The following is a 16,879-nucleotide window of genomic DNA, read 5'->3' as shown; positions in this document are numbered from 1 at the left end:
CCAGCATCAGAGTCTTTTCCAATGAGTCAACTCTTTGCATGAGGTGGCCAAAGTATTGGAGTTTCAGCTTTAGCATCAGTCCTTCCAAAGAACACCCAGGACTGATCTCCTTTAGAATGGACTGGTTGGGTCTCCTTGCAGTCCAAGGGACTCTCAAGAATCTTCTCCAACACCACAGTTCAAAAGCATCAATTCTTCGGCGCTCAGCTTTCTTCACAGTCCAACTCTCACATCCATACATGACCACTGGAAAAACCATAGCCTTGACTAGACGGACCTTTGTTGGCAAAGTAATGTCTCTGCTTTTCAATATGCTATCTAGGTTGGTCATAACTTTTCTTCCAAGGAGTAAGCGTCTTTTAATTTCATGGCTGCAATCACCATCTGCAGTGATTTTGGAGCCCCCCCAAAATAAAGTCTGACACTGTTTCCACTGTTTCCCCATCTATTTCCCATGAAGTGATAAGATGAACCAATTTCCTCAACACTGTTATTAAACTATCTGTTCCCCCCGCCCCTCATCCGTTTGCTCTTGCGTACACTTGGGTCTGCCTCTGAGTTTTCTGGCGTGAAGCCTGGCGCACCTAGTGAACAGCAAGATCTTGTAGTGACAGAAGTTTTAGACACACAGCCGCCCAGAATAAAGACTACATTTCCCAACAGCCTTTGCTTCTGGGCGTGGCAGTGTGACTTACTCAGGCCAAAGAGGCCACGGGGAAGAGGCGTGCCCTCCTATTCACGTGGGAGGGGCCGCGATCCTAGGATGGAGGAGCCGCAAAGTGGTAGGAGGCTGGGACCCTGCAGACTGAGCAGGGCTGCGTCCCACGCTCCTTGGCCTTTTTACCAAGAGCAACTGTGGATCTCAGTGGTTCTCAGACTTGAGTGGGCATCCGCGTCCCCTGGAAAGCTTGTTACAATACAGATTGCTGGCGCCACCCAGAGTCTCTGATTCAGCCTGGCGTGGGGGCTAGCAATTTGCATTTCCAGCAAGTTCCCAAGGATGGTGCTGGTCCAGGAAGCACACTTTGAGAGCCACCGGTCTGACTTGTTTCAATCACTCATTTTGGGTCGGTGTAAACACACCGCTGATCCACAGGTGAGTACATCCCTGACTCCCCTTCCTGGGCGTCTGCAGTTCAGACCGGCACCCAGAGCGCCCCCTGCTGCAGCGGAGGTAACGTTCACTCGGTGCCTGGTCAGTAGCATGTGGACAGAGGGAGTCCTCCAGGCCACGTGGCCGGGAGGGACGCGTCCGCTGCTGCTCTGCCCCACTTGCGCTTCTAAGAGCTCCCTTGTTCTGTAGAGGCTGCTGCTGCTGCTAAGTCGCTTGAGTCGTGTCTGACTCTGCGACCCCATAGACGGCAGCCCACCAGGCTCCCCCATCCCTGGGATTCTCCAGGCAAGAACATGAGTGGGTTGCCACCAGGCTCCCCCGTCCCTGGGATTCTCCAGGCAAGAACATGAGTGGGTTTCCATTTCCTTCTCCAATGCATGAAAGTGAAGTCGCTCAGTCGTGTCCGATTTTTAGCAACCCCATGGACTGCAGCCTACTCCTCCGTCCATGGGATTTTCCAGGCAAGAGTACTGGAGTGGGGTGCCATTGCCTTCTCCTCTGTAGAGGCGGGAAGCCTGAAAACTCGTAGAACTCCCTTGCCAGTGAACATCAGTGAGGTCCTGGCGGTAGGAGGCACTGGAATGGGAGCAGAAGGCAGAAGTGGGGAAAGCAATCCCGTTCCAGCCACGGCAGACCCATTCTGGGTCTGACTGACTCTGTTACTCCAGCCTCCAGGAGGCGGCGGCCTCCCGCCTTTAAATGACTGCTGGCTGGGTCACTGGCTCAGCGGTAAAAAATCTGCCTGCAATGCAGGAGATGCAGGTTCGATCTCTGGGTGGGGACGATCCCTTGGAGGAGGCAATGGCAACCTGCTCCAGTATTCTTGTACAGACAGAGAAGCCTGGCGGGCTACAGTCCATGGGGTCACAAAGAGCGACACAATGGAGCAACTGACCACCGCACGGCTGGCTCCTCTGGCTCCTCCAGTCTTCCCAGTGCCTTGGTAACCAACCCCCTGGATTAAGCCCTGCCCCTCCCTGCTTCCAGACCCCACTGGAAACAACTGGAGAGGCTGACTGATACCCTGGGACCGCTTCTGCATGGTACCTGGAGGGAGGTCTGGAGGAGATGCCCTCACACCACCCAAGACCCTTCTTGATACAGCAGTGATGGTGACTGAAGGTCTCCATGGAACCATGCAGAGCTGCCCCCACCACGCAATGGACGGGCAAGTGATTCTCGTCCTGAAACCTAGAGCTCTCTGGGCATCGCGTGAGCTCATCACACAGGACTGTCAGAGACAGCCATCTTCTCCACTGGCCTTAGCTGGCTCTTGGCTCACGGGTGTAGCAGCTTCCGCAAGGAACCAGGAGCTATCCTCTTTTTCTATTTTCTGGAACAACCTGTATTGGTGGGAATTACCTGATCCATCTGTCGGGTGGAATTCATTTGTAAAAGCACTCAAGTTTGAAGCTCTGCGTGTGTGTGTGTTGTCATGGGTGGGTGTGGAGGGCGTATTTCAGTCTTTTCTTGTGCTGTTTCTCCCCACACCAATTTTGGCATATATATTTTTTTCCCCCCACAGAAAATGTATCCATTTCACCCAGGCCTCAAACATACTCATACAGAGCAGTATGAGTTGGCTGTACTGCTGTTTTAAATCTCTATGTCTGTCTATCATGCATGTGTTCAGCCAGGCGGTCACAGAAACAGAGCCCTGATTCTTGGGGGACTCAGGGCCTGTGGAGAGGGATGCTCAGGGGGCAGGTGCTGACAGCTGGGGGGAGACAGGACTAAGCTGGATTCTCTGGGTCTTCTCCACACTTTCTGACCACACACCAGCTTGGGGTCCCTGGTGCCACTGATGCCTGGAGGGCTCTGGGTGGGGGGTTCCCTCCTTGCTCTCCCAGGTGCTGGAGAGGGCATGCGCAAAGCCCACCCCAGCCTGGGGCGGTCACTGCCCAGAATGCAGAAGCAGCGGTGTCACCTGTCAGCCGGCTCTTCTCCTGAGACCCAGCCTCAGCCTGGAGGGAAGGACTCAGCCAATGGAGTGTTTCTGAGGCTGGGAGCCCTGAGTCCCTCCGTTGTAGCCGATCCCCCCAAAGCCCATCTGCCTGCTGACCAGTTTCCTAACGTCAGCTCTCAAGGATCAGTTCTCCATTGAATGCACTCCACCCAACCTTTATGTTTCCAGCAAATCGCAGACATTGCAAGCATGTGGCATGTGGACTGGTAAACTGGCTGCCTTTCCAGGCCTGGGTCGTCGATCCGGTCCCCATGAGAAGGCGCTACTGGCTGCTGGGCTGGAACTCACTCCCCACCACCTCCTTGCCAGAGGCATGGCCCTGGCCCTTAGTGGGGCTGGAATCCTGGGGTCAGCCAAGCCTCCCCCCAAGCCTAGAGCCCCACCCCATCAGCTCTCCCCACCAGCAGGCCTGGACCTGGGGTGGGGGGGAAGCTCCACACACACTGCACACACACAAAACAAGAAAATGTTTTAATTGTAAAACTAACTTGAGGGAGGGGAGGGCGGGGCTGCGCTGAGGGGCCAGGAACCTGATTCTTCAAGCGGTGGTTCTGTCCCTGGAGCCACCCCGCGGGCCAAGGACCGTCTGTCCCCAGATGGGGGCTAGAGTGTTATAAAATGACAATATAAATAGACTTCTAGAAAAGAGGAGGCTGTCCAGGTGCAGTAGTCATGTTCTGCAGAGGCTGGGGGTGGGTGGGAAGCCCTGCCCCCTGGATCCCAGGTCCAGCCACACAGAGGGGTACGGGGCGAGGGAAAAGGCCACTCTTCAGACATTCATGATCGACCCCTGCAATGGCTCGGGGGGAGGGGCTGCGTGTCAGGTGAGGTCTCAGACACCCCCACTTGTAGGCTGGAAGACACCGGAACTGGACCTTCCACATGCACACCCACACACGCGCACACACACAGATACACACACACACCTTTCGTAGTGTTGTCTCCACCCTGGCAGTCCCCACAGCGGATTTCCAGTGATGGGAGGCCGCCTGCCCTTCCTGGAGACAGGAAAACCTCGGGGACGGGCCTGTCCCAGAGGGTGGGGGGTCTTGGGAGCCTCACTTGCTCCCATGAGTCCCTGTGTTTCTTTCAAAATCACAAAATCAAAACCGGAGCTCAGTAGTAGGGTCCCGCACACCCCCCGGCAAGGAGGGCGGCGCCACACGGAGTGTCTCCGGGGCTGGGAGGAGCGGGGCCGGCCCCCCACTGGCCTCTGGCCAGGCAGGGGTGACCCAGGGGGCTCTTTGGTTCAGGGGTGGGGGTGGCACCGGGCCTCATCGGGTGCGGTTCTGACGCATGAGGGGCACGATGCTGGCGGGTGGGCCCGCTTTGGCCAGGAACGGGTGTTTGAGCAGCTCGGCCGCTGTGGCCCGCTGGGCTGGGTCACGCACCAGCAGGCGGTCCAGGAAGCCCTTCAGGGACGGTGACACCTGTCGGGCGGGGCGAGAGGGTCGGTGAGCAGTTCCACTGCTCGCTTGCCGACAGGCCCCCGGTTTCCTCCTGCCAGACGGGCCGATGGCATTTACTCCCCAGGGAGGGGCAGAGAGGCCCTCAGCACAGACAGCTTGGCCCCAGGGGCTCACCGCCCCACTTTTGTGATTCAGCAGGAGCTGGCAACAGCTGGGCCCTGGAGGCACCCCTTTTTCAGCAGGCAATTTCCCCACCAGGAAGGTCCCTCTGCTGGACCTCGCCAGCCAGCCTGAGCGCAAGCTCTGAGGGGCAGAGGATGCAGAGTCCACATGGACGCTCGAGGCCTGGGGGCGACTTGGCGCGGCATGCAGTAAGCACCACCTCAGAGCCATCGGCGCCCGAGCCCCACCCACACCCAGCACTCTCCTTGGGTTTGGGCTGGGCGGTGCCCTCCCCCCACCCATGTGTGGCCTCCCCCACGCCCGCCGCCTGCGGGAGGGGCCCACCTTGTGCAGGTTCTTCAGTCGGGGTGGCAGGTTGTCCCGGATCATCTTCATGGCTTTGAGGGGTGGCTCATTGAAGTAAGGGGGCTCCCCGTCCACCATCTCGATCACCATCACCCCCAGAGACCAGATGTCCACCTGTGGTGGGGGCAGGGCAGCAGGGCTGAGCCGTGTGGGTGCGGCCAGCGCTCGGGGGGCACCCACAGGCAGGTGGCCCTGCTTCCATCTTTGCCTCTTCACTCTGGAGTTTTTGGGCCCTGAACACTGATACCCAGCCTGCCAGACTCTATGCACTCCTCTCCCAGGAAACCCTGCATCCATCCCCTTCTTTTTGCTACCCCCTCCCCCTGCCCCTGGACTCCTCTGGAGAACCCCCTCCTCGCTACTTCAGTCCATGCTGCATGCCCAAGCTGTCTTAATCTGCAGAGTGCAGAAACAGTCATTGGTTCAGGAACGGACGCGTGACCCAAGCTGAGCCAGTCACAGTCGACCCTGAGACTTGCAACAAGATAGTCAGGAAAACAGTCCTCATTTCTGCTCTGATGGGGGGAGCACTGCCTGAGTGAGGGCTACACGGGGAAAATCAGAGCCGGGAGGGATACTGCACACAGCTGGGCATGAAGCCTGCGCCCCCGCCCAACTTTACAGTCGTAGGGACCAGTTTTCCACTTTGCTAAATCCTTCTTGAGAAGGGTTTGTCACAGGCAGTCCTGGTGGAGATGGTCCCTCAGAATCTCCTACCAGCCTCCCCTCCCAATGTGACCCCACTCCTGCCTGCAGTTCCCCAAGCAATGCTTCCACGGGCACCCTGGCCAGGCACTGGGTCAAGTCTTATTGACTGACTGTCCTCAGAGCCACAGGCCACAGCTGGAAGACCTCAGGGCCAGGCAGGGAATGGCAGGGAGTGAAGCAGGTCAGTGTAGGCAACACAGACGGGTTGGGGCTGTGACCAAGACCACTAGGGTTCCCCTGCTCCTCGGCACCTGACTGTTGCCATAAGGGAACGCGGCCTCCTTGTGCCCAGATCACTTGGCTTTCCACCAAATTCAGACTCACGTGAGAGCTCTTTTTTAAAAAAATGCTTGCAAGAGCATCTTCAGAGCACATCAGCCAGTTTGAAGCCTCCGCCCCAGGCTGGCAGACAGGGTCAAGGGCTGCTCCTGCCCAACCTCCTGTTCCCGTTGCCAAGCACTGGCTCCGAACCAGCACTCAGCCAATGAGGAGTGCACGCAGGCAAGCCTACTTCTCCCCCCAAACTGTCCCTGGCAACCAAGCCCCTCACCCCAACACTCTGGACTGCAACAGTGTAAGCCAGTGCTGACAGCAGGGCGACTGGCTGCCTCTGGCTCACCTCTGGCCCATAGGGCAGGCGGGAGATGAGCTCTGGGGCCATCCAGTAGGGTGTGCCGACTAGGGACTTCCTCCGAGGCACCTCCTTGCTCACCTGGGCGCAGAACCCGAAGTCTGACAGCTTCACCTGGAGCAGGGCGCAGAAGTGGGGGTCAGAGATGCCGGCGGGGCAGAGTGAGCAGAGGCAGTCGCCTGTTTAATCCCTCAGCCTCTGACACGCTGGGTTTCTACGTGCCGCCCAGAAGTTAGAGCCTGACCTCGGCGGAGCTCTGCCATCTCCTGGCCGGGGCCCTCAGCGGTGTCAGCTGCCCGAGATCACCCATCTGCCTCCTTGACAGGGTCTGTGCTGGGGCTCCCGGGGGAGGCAGCCCGAGTCCCATGAGTACCAGAGGCTGGGCAGGGATTCGGACCGGGCTGGCTCTCCAGGCCGTGCCCGGGGCCCTGGCTTCCCGGCAGGAGGCATGTCTTTAGTTGGCAGGGGGTGAGATGGATGCTGCCTGTCCCTCTGCAACAACCAACTCCTCAGAACCAAGGATTTACACCTTCTTGGGAACTATGGGCCCTACTGAGACTCCCGAGGATGTCAGTGGACCCTCCAGAGAGCACGTTCACACACTGCACATACAGTTCTGTGCTCACCCGTGTGCCCCAAACACGTCTGTAGAATCTTCAGGTGTCCATGACCCCAACCGAGACTCCCTGGGAAGCAAAGCCTTCCCCCAATCCCCCGCCTCTGTGAACTGGCTTAACTTTCCTGGGGGAGGGCAGGCAGATCACCAACCAGAATCTGGTGAAAGTCAAGGGCCCCCTCCCCCTGAAAAATCACATCCGCTCTTGGAATACGAATGCAGGTTCTGGGACCAGGAGGCTTATCCATGGACTGCAAGCTTGGAGCTTCAGTCCAGAAGACAGGACCGGGAGTCCACAGCCCAGTCCTGGACACCAGGCCAGGGGCAGGCTGCCACATGGCCGAGAGCTGTGGCTGGCCACCTGGATGCAGTCTCCCCGCTCTGGGTCCGGGGCTAGACTCCAGCTCTCAGCAGCTGGGGCTGATGATGGCAGAGCCCCCCACTCACCTGGACCCCTGACTCTGGACTGATGCACGAGGAAGGAATACACGTACTGCTCCTCAAGGGACTGAACTGGGCGCTGGGCCCACCCCACCCACAGGGCGAGAGCTGGGCAGAGGCCAGGGGAGGCCAAGCCACCCCACCACTGCTCACCCTGCCGTCATGGGTCAGCAGGATGGAGTCACTCTTGATGTCCCGGTGGATGACTCCCTGGGCGTGGAGCACGGACAGGGCCTGCAGCACGGCCAGGCACACAGCAGCGATCTGCTCCTCGTTCATCCTGGGAGGGCAGGGCAGGTGGGGGGGCGCGGAGTGAGTGGGGAAGACAAGGGCCCCATCCTGGGGTCTGATGGGGACACGGCCCCACCCTGGAGGAGTGATGGGGACAGTGTGTTGGTTCTGAGACGTGGCCCCACCCCAAGGGGTCTAGAGGGGAGCAGTCCTGATATGGGCGAGGTCTGGGGACACTCTGGGGACCCAGCAGCGTCCAGCTGCCCGGCTGTACCTGGTGTGCGTGACGATGTCGGTGAGGGCACCTCCCTCCAGGAACTCCATCACCACCCAGAGCTCGTCCCCGACCAGGTAGCTGTTGTACATCTCCACCACGTTCTCATGCTGGTAGTCCCTCATGATCACCACCTGCTTGCGGGAGGCGGGGTTGGCACAGTGCGGGGAGGACCAGCAGTCCCTGCCGCCAGAGCCCGCCCTCTTGGCCTGGGGGGGTGCCCTGCCAAACTGCAGGTCCAGTTCCACCTGCCACTCTTGCTCCTCGGGGTCCAGTCCAGGGACTGTCCTCCCACGGCTGAAGCCAAGAGGCCCAGAGGCAGCGAGGGCCTGATATCTGTGTTCTATTCCGGGGTGCTCCCACCCCATGCACACCTCACACTGCTGACGCTGGCCTCTGGCCAGCCCTGAGTGGGTCTGCGAGCAGCCCTGAGTGGGTCTGCGAGCAGCCCTGAGTGGGTCTGCGAGCAGCCCTGATGGCCAGGCTGGCACTGGGAGAGGGCGCTGGGACGAGAGCACTGAGCACAGGGCTGAGACCAGAAGGACAAGCAGGCAGCTCAGACACAAGGCGGGGCTGGGGGTTAGATTCCAGGGGCAGGAAGGCCTATCGAGGCAAAGCCTGGAGGTGGGGACATGACGCTCACCGTGTGCAGCTCCGGCAGGCCACGTTAAACGTGCGCCGCTGAGTGCTGCATTGGGGGAAGGGCGACAGGCTCAGGCCTGAGGGGCTGGAGTGGGAATGGGGAGGTTCAGGGCCCCAGCCTGGGGACAAGGGGTGGTGGGGCCTCTCTGAGATGGGGAACCAGGAAAGGCAGGTGTGGGGTCAACAGTGTGGGGCCAGTATTGGACCTGGTGGTGAGGGGCCTGGAAGGCACATAGAGAGTCAGTGGGGCCTGGCCAGGACAGGACGGCATGGCAGTGGGTATCATGGGGACAGAGGACACAGCCTGGGGAGGCGCAAGGAGCGGGGACAGGAGCTGGGCTCGGAACTCACGCCTGGCAAACCCCAGCCCCACAGGACCTCTCCTGGTTCTCAGCCCTGCATGCCCTCCAAACTGTGGGGTAGGGGAGCCCCGGGAGGAGTGGGGCAGCGGCGGGGGGCAGGTGGGGAGGCGGGGAGCCCCGGGAGGAGTGGGGGCAGGTGCGGGGGGCAGGTGGGGAGGCGGGGAGCCCCGGGAGGAATGGGGGCAGGTACAGGAGCCCTGGGGGAAACAGCGGGCCCTGAGAGGAGCCGGGGGCCCTGGGAGGAGCCGGGGGCAGGGGGGTCCCAGGGGGCGTGGGGTAGTTGGGGGGGGCCCTGGGGGGAGTGGGGCAGGTGGAGGGGTGGGGGAGCCCTGGGGGGAGTGGGGCAGGTGGGAGGGTGGGGGGGCTCTGGGGGAAGCAGGGGGCCCAGGAGGAGCACGGGGGGCAGGGGGCCCCAGGAGGAGCACGGGGGGGCAGGGGGCCCAGGAGGAGCACGGGGGGGGCAGGGGGCCCAGGAGGAGCACGGGGGGCAGGGGGCAGGGGGGCCCAGGAGGAGCACGGGGGGCAGGGGCCCCAGGAGGAGCACGGGGGGGCCCCAGGAGGAGCACGGGGGGGCAGGGGGGCCCAGGAGGAGCACGGGGGGGGCAGGGGGGCCCAGGAGGAGCACGGGGGGGGCAGGGGGGCCCAGGAGGAGCACGGGGGGCAGGGGGCCCCAGGAGGAGCACGGGGGGGGCAGGGGGGCCCAGGAGGAGCACGGGGGGCAGGGGCCCCAGGAGGAGCACGGGGGGGCAGGGGGCCCAGGAGGAGCACGGGGGGGCAGGGGGCCCAGGAGGAGCACGGGGGGGCAGGGGGGCCCCAGGAGGAGCACGGGGGGGCAGGGGGGCCCCAGGAGGAGCACGGGGGCCCCAGGAGGAGCACGGGGGCCCCAGGAGGAGCACGGGGGGGCAGGGGGCCCCAGGAGGAGCACGGGGGGGCAGGGGGCCCTATGGGGACGGGGGGGCAGGCCCACCTCGTTGAAGAGCAGCTCCCGCCGCTGCTGCTTGCGCAGGTCCATCTTCTTGACGGCCACCAGCCTGCCGGAGCTGCGCACAGTCGCGATGCACACGATGCCGGTGGAGCCCTCGCCAATCTTGATGAAGTTGTCCAGGTAGGAGCGGGGGTCGCCGGGGTCCACCACCAGCTGCAGGGCAGCCCGGAACTGCTCGTGGGACACTCGCTGGGGCTCCCGCTGCGGTGAGCGGGGGCCGGGGGGCCCGGGGGCAGGGGGCCCTGCGGGGGCGGTGAGGGTGCGGGCTGGGGGGGCCAGCTGGGGCTCAGAGGCGTGGGGGCCCAGCACTCCAGGGCTGGGGGCGCCATGGGCTCGGGCAGGGGGCCGGGAGGAGGAGGACTGGGGGATGGCAAGGCCCCCCACCGATGGCCCGTTGGGGGCCATGTTGTGAGGCTCCGCCTGCAACAGAAAAGAGAGGTGGCTGTCAGAGGAGGGGCTGGGGGACAGGGACCCCGGCTGCGGGACAGACAATGGTGGTCAAGATGGAGATGGACAGTGGGCTGGGGCAGGCTGGAGTTGGGGTGTGGGAACAGGGTGGGCAAGGTGACAGTCAGGGGTCCTGGGGTGGGGGAATGGTTACCTGGGTGCCCCGGGACGGGTGGTCCGTGTCGGCCCGCGGGTACGTGTTAAAGGGCCGGCCAGCCGCCACTTTCGCCCCGCTGGCTAGACTGGCGGGTTGGTGGGGGGTGCCGACGTCAGGCCCAGAGAGGGGACGCTTGTCCCGGGAGGACTCCTGGAGACCTCCCGAGCCCTCCCTGGAAGACTTGGGCCTCTTGTCCGGCCCCGCCCGCTGCCTGTCTCCACTGCTGCCACCCGCCTCGCCATGACCGGCTCCCCGGCCTTGGCTGCCCGCCTTCTCTGGGGCCCCTCTGGCCGTAGCGGCCTGCTCCGCGGGCATCCCGTTTTCCTGGCGGGCACGGGCAGGTGGCGGCGGGCTGTCTCTCCGCAGGGAGTTGGAGCGCGTCACCGACATGTTCTCGAACTCGTCGAGCAGCAGCGTGAGGGCCCCATCCTTGGCGCCTTTGCTGCCCCGCACGATGGTCTGGGGTCCAGGGCAATGGCAGGGTGGGGGCCGGGCACAGAGGAGGGGGACACAGGACGTGCATCCAACACAGGCGGACAGGACAACACAACACACAGAGACAAGACAGAGACGGGATGAAGAAATGCCACGGGGGACGATGGGGCCGGGAGGGCGGGGCGGCCCAGGGAGGCCCCCAGCCCCGCCCCCAGCACCGAGCCTGGCAGGAGGGCTGTTGCCCCCGGGCTGGGAGCATCGGTTCTCAGGATGCCCCTTGGAGAAGCACCCCCCGCCTCTTCCTTGTTCTCTAGGCTTGCGGGGGAGGGGGTCCCTGCCGTACGGGGTGCAGGGGAAGGAGGGCAGAGGCCACACCAGCCCATAACAAGCCCTGGAAAGCTGCAGATTACAGGATGCGGGGGCCAGGGCGCAGCTTGGCACCTCCTTCCCTGCAGCCTGGCAGGGCTGTGAGCCCTGAACACACCCTCCGTTCCTGTGGAGGCTGAGGGTGGGGTGAAGTTGAAGTGAGAAAGGTCTGGGCCCGGAGCAGAGGGCAGGAGTGCCCGAGGGCCGGTCCCAGGTGCACCCTGCCTGCCTGCACCATCCTGATCCAGCTCACTGCCTCCAGGGCTCCCCCCAGGGGCCGCCACCCACCAGCTCCAGGCACTCGGGGCCTCTTAACTGCTCCTCAAACACACCAGACATACTGCAGCCTCAGGCACTGGCTGCTCATCCTGCCTGGAGTCCTTTGCCCCTCGTCTGCCCGGGGCTCCCCTCCTCAGTGCGCCCCCTTCAGATCTCGGCTGCTGGCTCTCCCTGACTTCCTGAGGTCTAAAACGCCAGCCTCGAACCCTCCCTATTCCGCTCTCTTGCTTTCCTTTTCTCAGAGCACTTAGAAGCAGCGGACGTGACGCAGGCGCACAGCTGTCTGTGGCCTGCTCCCCACGTGCAGTGTTCATGAGGGTGGCCCCTGGCTGCATCTAAGGCCTACAACAGTGGCTGGTCTGCAGGAGGCTGAGCCCATGAGTGAGCGAGTGAGGCGGGCAGGCTGGGAAGGGGCTGCCAGCGCAGAGCACAGGCCCCAGGCCTGTGCGTCAGTCACTGGTGGGCAGGGCCACGGGCTGCCAGACATCCTGAGGCCAGCACTGCCTCAACTGTGCAGAAAACTCGAGCCCCGCAAAGCGCACCGACAGGCCACTGTGCCCTGTGGGCGGCCCCTGCCCCTGCCCCTCCTGGACCCTGGCTGTTAGCAGGGCAGCCTGGCCTCGCCCCCGGGGCCCAGTGAGATGAGGGAGACGCCTGCTCAGGCTCTGGTGCTGGAGTAAGAGGTCAGGAATCCCTGGGGGCCGGGGAGGATTTTTTAGGAAGTGCCTGAATGAGGGCATAACCAGCAGGCATGCAGCCACAGGGCCCGGCAGGGGGAGGTGGGCTGGGTGATTCATCAGAAGGCAGAAACAGACTTGGATGTAAAGTCTTGCTTTTCTAGGCAGTGGCAAAGAATTCAAAGTATCCAAGACCCCTGCCTGGGGCGCACAAACACCTCAGTGGGAGACCCTGGAGGAGAGGTCTGCCTGGGGCTCCTCCCGCCAGGCTGGGCTGGGCATGGCATCCAGGGCACCAGCGGAGGATGAGTCAGCCCCGGGCCTGCTAACTAGCCCTTCCACCCCCACCCCCACCCCTCGGAACAACCCAGGCTGCCCTTCCTGGTTTACACTGCCCTCCGGGTAAAGTCTGTGCTCCAGGCCGGCTTTGCAGGCTATGGGGGCCACACCCCCTGCCCCCAGACCAGCCTCACCACAGGCCACGCCCGGGGAGCCAAGACCGTGGAGACAGGAATGGGGTTAAGAGCACGGGCCTTGGAAACGGACCTTGATTCAAATACCAGCTTGGCACAGTTTGCTTAAGATGGCAGGGAAAAAACTGAAACCACCCCCCACCCTCCGCGCTTCCTGAGGGCTGTTTCCTCCACTACAAGCCCTGGCTCTCCACCATCTATCTGCCTGAATGACACCTCCTGGCCTCTGCCCTCAGGGCTCAGCTCAGGTGACCCTGACTCCAGGAAGCTGGCCTGGACCCCGGGGATGGGTCAGACGGCCCCTGGGGCCTCTCCTGACCCAGCTCTGACCACTGGGGCGGTCACCATGTGGGAACCGGTCTGTCCCTCTGCCTGCAATGGGAGGCCTGTCAAGACCCAGGATGAGTCTGTGGTCCTGGGGACAGAAGCACAGGGCTCAGGACAGACAAATGAGTTGGGGCTGGCGTGGGGGATCGTCAGAGGGTCAAGGTCAGCAGGGGCTTCTCAGGAGGGAAGGTGGGTTGGCGCTGGTGCCTGGTGAGGGATCAGTGGTGGATGGGTGAGTGACAGGTGAGGATGGGGGGTGTGGTTGGGGTGCGCCTGTTTGGCGGGCAGCAAGGGCGGGTCCAGTGTTGGGCTGAGGGCTGGGGTTACCCCACGGGGGCCGGCGCAGGTCAGGAGAGGCAGCGGCAGGCGCCAGCGTACCTTGGGGGCCCCAGGCTGGATGGAGGTGATGCAGGCGGGGTCGATGAGGGGCTTGGGCCGGCGGGCCGACTCCTCGATCAGGCTCTGCCATTGGCGGGGCAGCCCCGTGAACCTCTGCTCATGCTGGTCGAAGCCCGTGTGCACGCGGTGCTCGAAGTTAGACGGCGCAGAGATCTCGACCCGCTTCTTCTTCTTCCCGAACATGGCGCCAGGCTCTCCGCGTGGAGAGTGCAGAGCGGGGCTCCGGCCGGCAGCCTGCGGAAGGGCGCAGCTCGCCAGGACCTGCTGCTTCTCCTCCAACCTCCGTTCCTCCCGTCTCCCCACACCCCCACCCTTCCCACAGCCTGCACCCCACCTGCAGCCTGAGGGACCCTGTGAGCACCCGAGTCAGGCCCACTCAGGTAGAAAGGCGAGCACTCCCCGTGGGCTCCTCTGCTCTCAGCTCCTCCTCTGGCTCACAGTGGCTTCTGACCTCAGGGCCTCCACCGCGGCGGTTCCCTCTGTGGGGCTGGCGCCTGACTCCCGCCCGCTTCAGGTGGCAGGCACTGGTGGCCCCTCTCCTGAACATATACCCCAGGGCCCCTGTCCTTCCACCCCGTCTCACAGCATGTCTAACTTCTGGAAACTATGCTGCTCAGTCTTACGTTTGGGCTTCCCTGGCGTCTCAGACGGTAGAGAATCCGCCTGTAATGCAGGAGACTTGGGTTCGATCCCTGGGTCAGGCAGATGCCCTGGAGAAGGGAACGGCCACCTGCCCCAGTGTACCTGCCTGGAGAATCCCATGGACAGAGGAGCCTGGCCAGCTACAGTCCATGGGGACACAAAGAATCGAACTTGACTGAGCGACTCACACACACAGCCAGTCTTGTGTTTACAGTTCAGCGTTTGCAACCCCCATCGCGACTCCTGGTGCCATGGGCCCAGTCTCATCTGCCCTGTTTCCCGGTGTGCTGCCACCTGTCCCAGCCCCCGCCCAACACACAGGATGTGCTCTGTGACCCGTGCCTAGCGGCGGCCACCTCTGTGCCTGCTTTCTCAGCCTGGACTGTGGGCTAGAAACAGCACGTACCTCTGGTTACTTGTTCAACACATGGTTACCAAGCCCCTGTCCGACGCGTGACTCCTAGGCAGCCTCACTAATATACTCCCACTTTACAGGTGAGGAGACTGAGGCTTGGAGGAGGCAAGTTGCTCACAGAGTGGTGCAAGACCCACTTCATGAAGGATCCTAAAAGACTAAACTGCCCCTGTCTTTCGGGCCTGTGATTTCCAGGCCGGCACTCAAAACAGTACTGGCAAAACAGCGGTAAATGCTCAATGAAAGTAAGTCGCTCAGTCCAACTCTTTGTGACTCCTATCGACTGTAGCCCGCCAGGCTCCTCTGTCCATGGAACTCTCCAGGCAAGAATACTGGAGTGGGTACCCATGCCCTTCTCCAGGGGGTCTTCCTGAACCTATGAAAGCTGAACTTAAAAACCGAAGGGGCTGAAGGGGACATGCGGAATAGTGGTGTCCCACAGCGGGGGCCAGAGACATGAAGAGCAGGGAAACCAGATGGCCAGAGTGCAAATCTCTCTCTGCTGCCTGCTGTGCGACCCTGGGCAAGTGACTTGGCCTGTCTGTGCCTTGGCTTGACCCCTGCGGGCCGGCTGCCAGGAGAATTAATGAGCTAACGATCAGGGCTCGGTGCGGGCACGGAGGGAGGGCCCAGTCAGCGCTTGCTCTTCTGATGCCGAGGATGACTCCCAGCTGTGTCAGGAGCCCAGGTGCAGCTCCCCAACCCCGGCCCCACATGCATGCCCCTGGAGCCCAGGTGCAGCCCCTGACCCCGGCCCCACACGCACGCCCCTGGGGCCCAGGTGCAGCCCCCTGACCCCGGCCCCACATGCATGCCCCTGGAGCCCAGGTGCAGCCCCCCGACCCCGGCCCCACACGCATGCCCCTGGAGCCCAGGTGCAGCCCCTGACTCCAGCCCCACACGCACGCCCCTGGGGCCCAGGTGCAGCCCCTGACCCCGGCCCCACACGCACGCCCCTGGAGCCCCACAGACCTGCTTTGCTGGCTGTGCTAGAAGTGCCCTTGGGTGGGTGATGTCTCCTCTTGGGGCTTTGGGTTACTCATCTGTAAAGTGGGAAGAAAACATGCTTTGCTTACTCTTCCATCCAGCCATCAGCAACTCACTCCTTTGTGCCCAGCCTTGTGCTGGTCAGTGTGAGGGACACAGTGGTGACCCAGACAGCCTCTGAAGGCCCAGGGTGGTTGGGGCTGGGGTCACAGGGTGCCAGACCCAGCCTGCAGGGATGGCAGGGTAGGGATACGGAGGCTTCCCAAAAAAGGGCTCCTGTGAACTGAGACCCGAAAGGCAAGGGTAAGTGCCCTGAGTGGGGATTTCTATCTGGCTCAGGCTGGCTCCTCAGCACCTGGCATGGTGCCCGGCGCGGGGTTGGCCCCAGCGCAGTGAGTCTCGTGACCCGGAGAGGACACCCATAAGAGGATCCGTGATGAGGTCCCAGTAGCCCCTAGTCATCCTCCTGGCTCCTTTCCCGCGGGAGCAAGGCGTGAGGGCGGAGAGGCCACCATCCCCAGCCCAGAGGTGGGACCGTGGGTGGGCAGCCATCCAGGAGAACCGGTTTGGCGGCGGGAGCCCAGTGGGAGGCGGGTGGGGACCCAAGCAGCCAACCTGTCTCAACTGGCCTGGGCCTCCTGGCCAGCAGGTGGCCAGAGCCTCGGCTCTGCCTGGGGAACAGACCTGGCCAGGGTCGGGGGGCCCTCTGCCCCAGCCCCTTCTCTACCCCCACCAAGCCAGGAGCCCCTTCAGTGCGGCTCCCCCATTCCAGAACCCAGAACACTGTCCATTCCACCCTCCCAGGCCTCGGGGACCCTGACCGACCCCGTTTCTCCCTCCAGGCTTCTCTGCCTTCGCCTCCCTTGCAGCCCAGCTCCTCTCCTCATCCCTACATCCCGACTCTCCCCCATCTGCCCAGACGTGCGCCCCCCTCACCTCACCCCTGGTCCCAATGCCTCCTGTCTGCCCAGATTTGCCCCTGTCTGGCCTCAGGCCCAGCCTCACTCCTCACCTTGGCCTCTCTCACTCTGCCAGCCCATCCCTGCCCCCCAGCCCGTGGCCTGTGGGCCCCAAGTCAGCTTGGAGCCCTCTGCAGGACAGGATTAGCCGCATGACCCCTCACTAAACCCAGGAGAGGGAGGAGCTTAGGATCCAGACAGGGTGGGCAGGAGGCAGCCTGTTAGAGGGGGCAGCCAACCCAGGATGCCCACCCGCGAGGCCCCAGGCCACCCAGCCCCCGCCCCCTGAGGCGGGTGACTGCAAAGGATGGGGAGAGAGGGGCACACCTCCGGATATTTGCCTGGGGCCACCCCTTCCCTCTGGGCGCTGCACAGAGGGCAGGACAAACAGAGGAACCGGCCGTGTTTA

The 16,879-nt window shown here is 63.0% G+C and overlaps 1 protein-coding gene and 1 long non-coding RNA gene across 7 annotated transcripts in view; one reads left to right on the top strand and one right to left on the bottom strand.

Annotated features, from left to right (window-relative positions):
* Positions 1-738: 738 nt before the first annotated feature.
* Positions 739-2,526, top strand: LOC138418118 (uncharacterized). Its single transcript, XR_011248416.1, has 2 exons — positions 739-1,096; positions 2,102-2,526. It is a non-coding gene; the product is annotated as an uncharacterized lncRNA (long non-coding RNA).
* A 1,010-nt stretch (positions 2,527-3,536) lies between these two features.
* The window catches only part of PAK4 (p21 (RAC1) activated kinase 4), a 47,785-nt gene continuing 34,442 nt past the window's right edge, over positions 3,537-16,879 (bottom strand). For all 6 annotated transcript variants that reach the window (XM_069549043.1, XM_069549044.1, XM_069549048.1 and 3 more), the window contains 9 exons: positions 15,497-15,567; positions 13,447-13,701; positions 10,509-10,970; positions 9,890-10,327; positions 7,919-8,052; positions 7,567-7,693; positions 6,345-6,470; positions 4,997-5,131; positions 3,537-4,510 (listed from right to left, as the gene is read on the bottom strand). In XM_069549043.1, the coding sequence (XP_069405144.1) occupies positions 4,355-4,510; positions 4,997-5,131; positions 6,345-6,470; positions 7,567-7,693; positions 7,919-8,052; positions 9,890-10,327; positions 10,509-10,970; positions 13,447-13,650 (1,782 nt within the window). In that variant the 5' untranslated portion in view covers positions 13,651-13,701; positions 15,497-15,567 and the 3' untranslated portion in view covers positions 3,537-4,354. The remainder of the gene's footprint in view (positions 4,511-4,996; positions 5,132-6,344; positions 6,471-7,566; positions 7,694-7,918; positions 8,053-9,889; positions 10,328-10,508; positions 10,971-13,446; positions 13,702-15,496; positions 15,568-16,879) is intronic.

The sequence above is a fragment of the Ovis canadensis genome, chromosome 14, assembly GCF_042477335.2.
Source record: "Ovis canadensis isolate MfBH-ARS-UI-01 breed Bighorn chromosome 14, ARS-UI_OviCan_v2, whole genome shotgun sequence".
In the NCBI taxonomy this organism is placed as follows: Eukaryota; Metazoa; Chordata; class Mammalia; order Artiodactyla; family Bovidae; genus Ovis; species Ovis canadensis.
The sequence above is the reverse complement of the archived record's forward strand: the minus strand, read 5'-3'. Positions and strand labels throughout refer to the sequence as shown.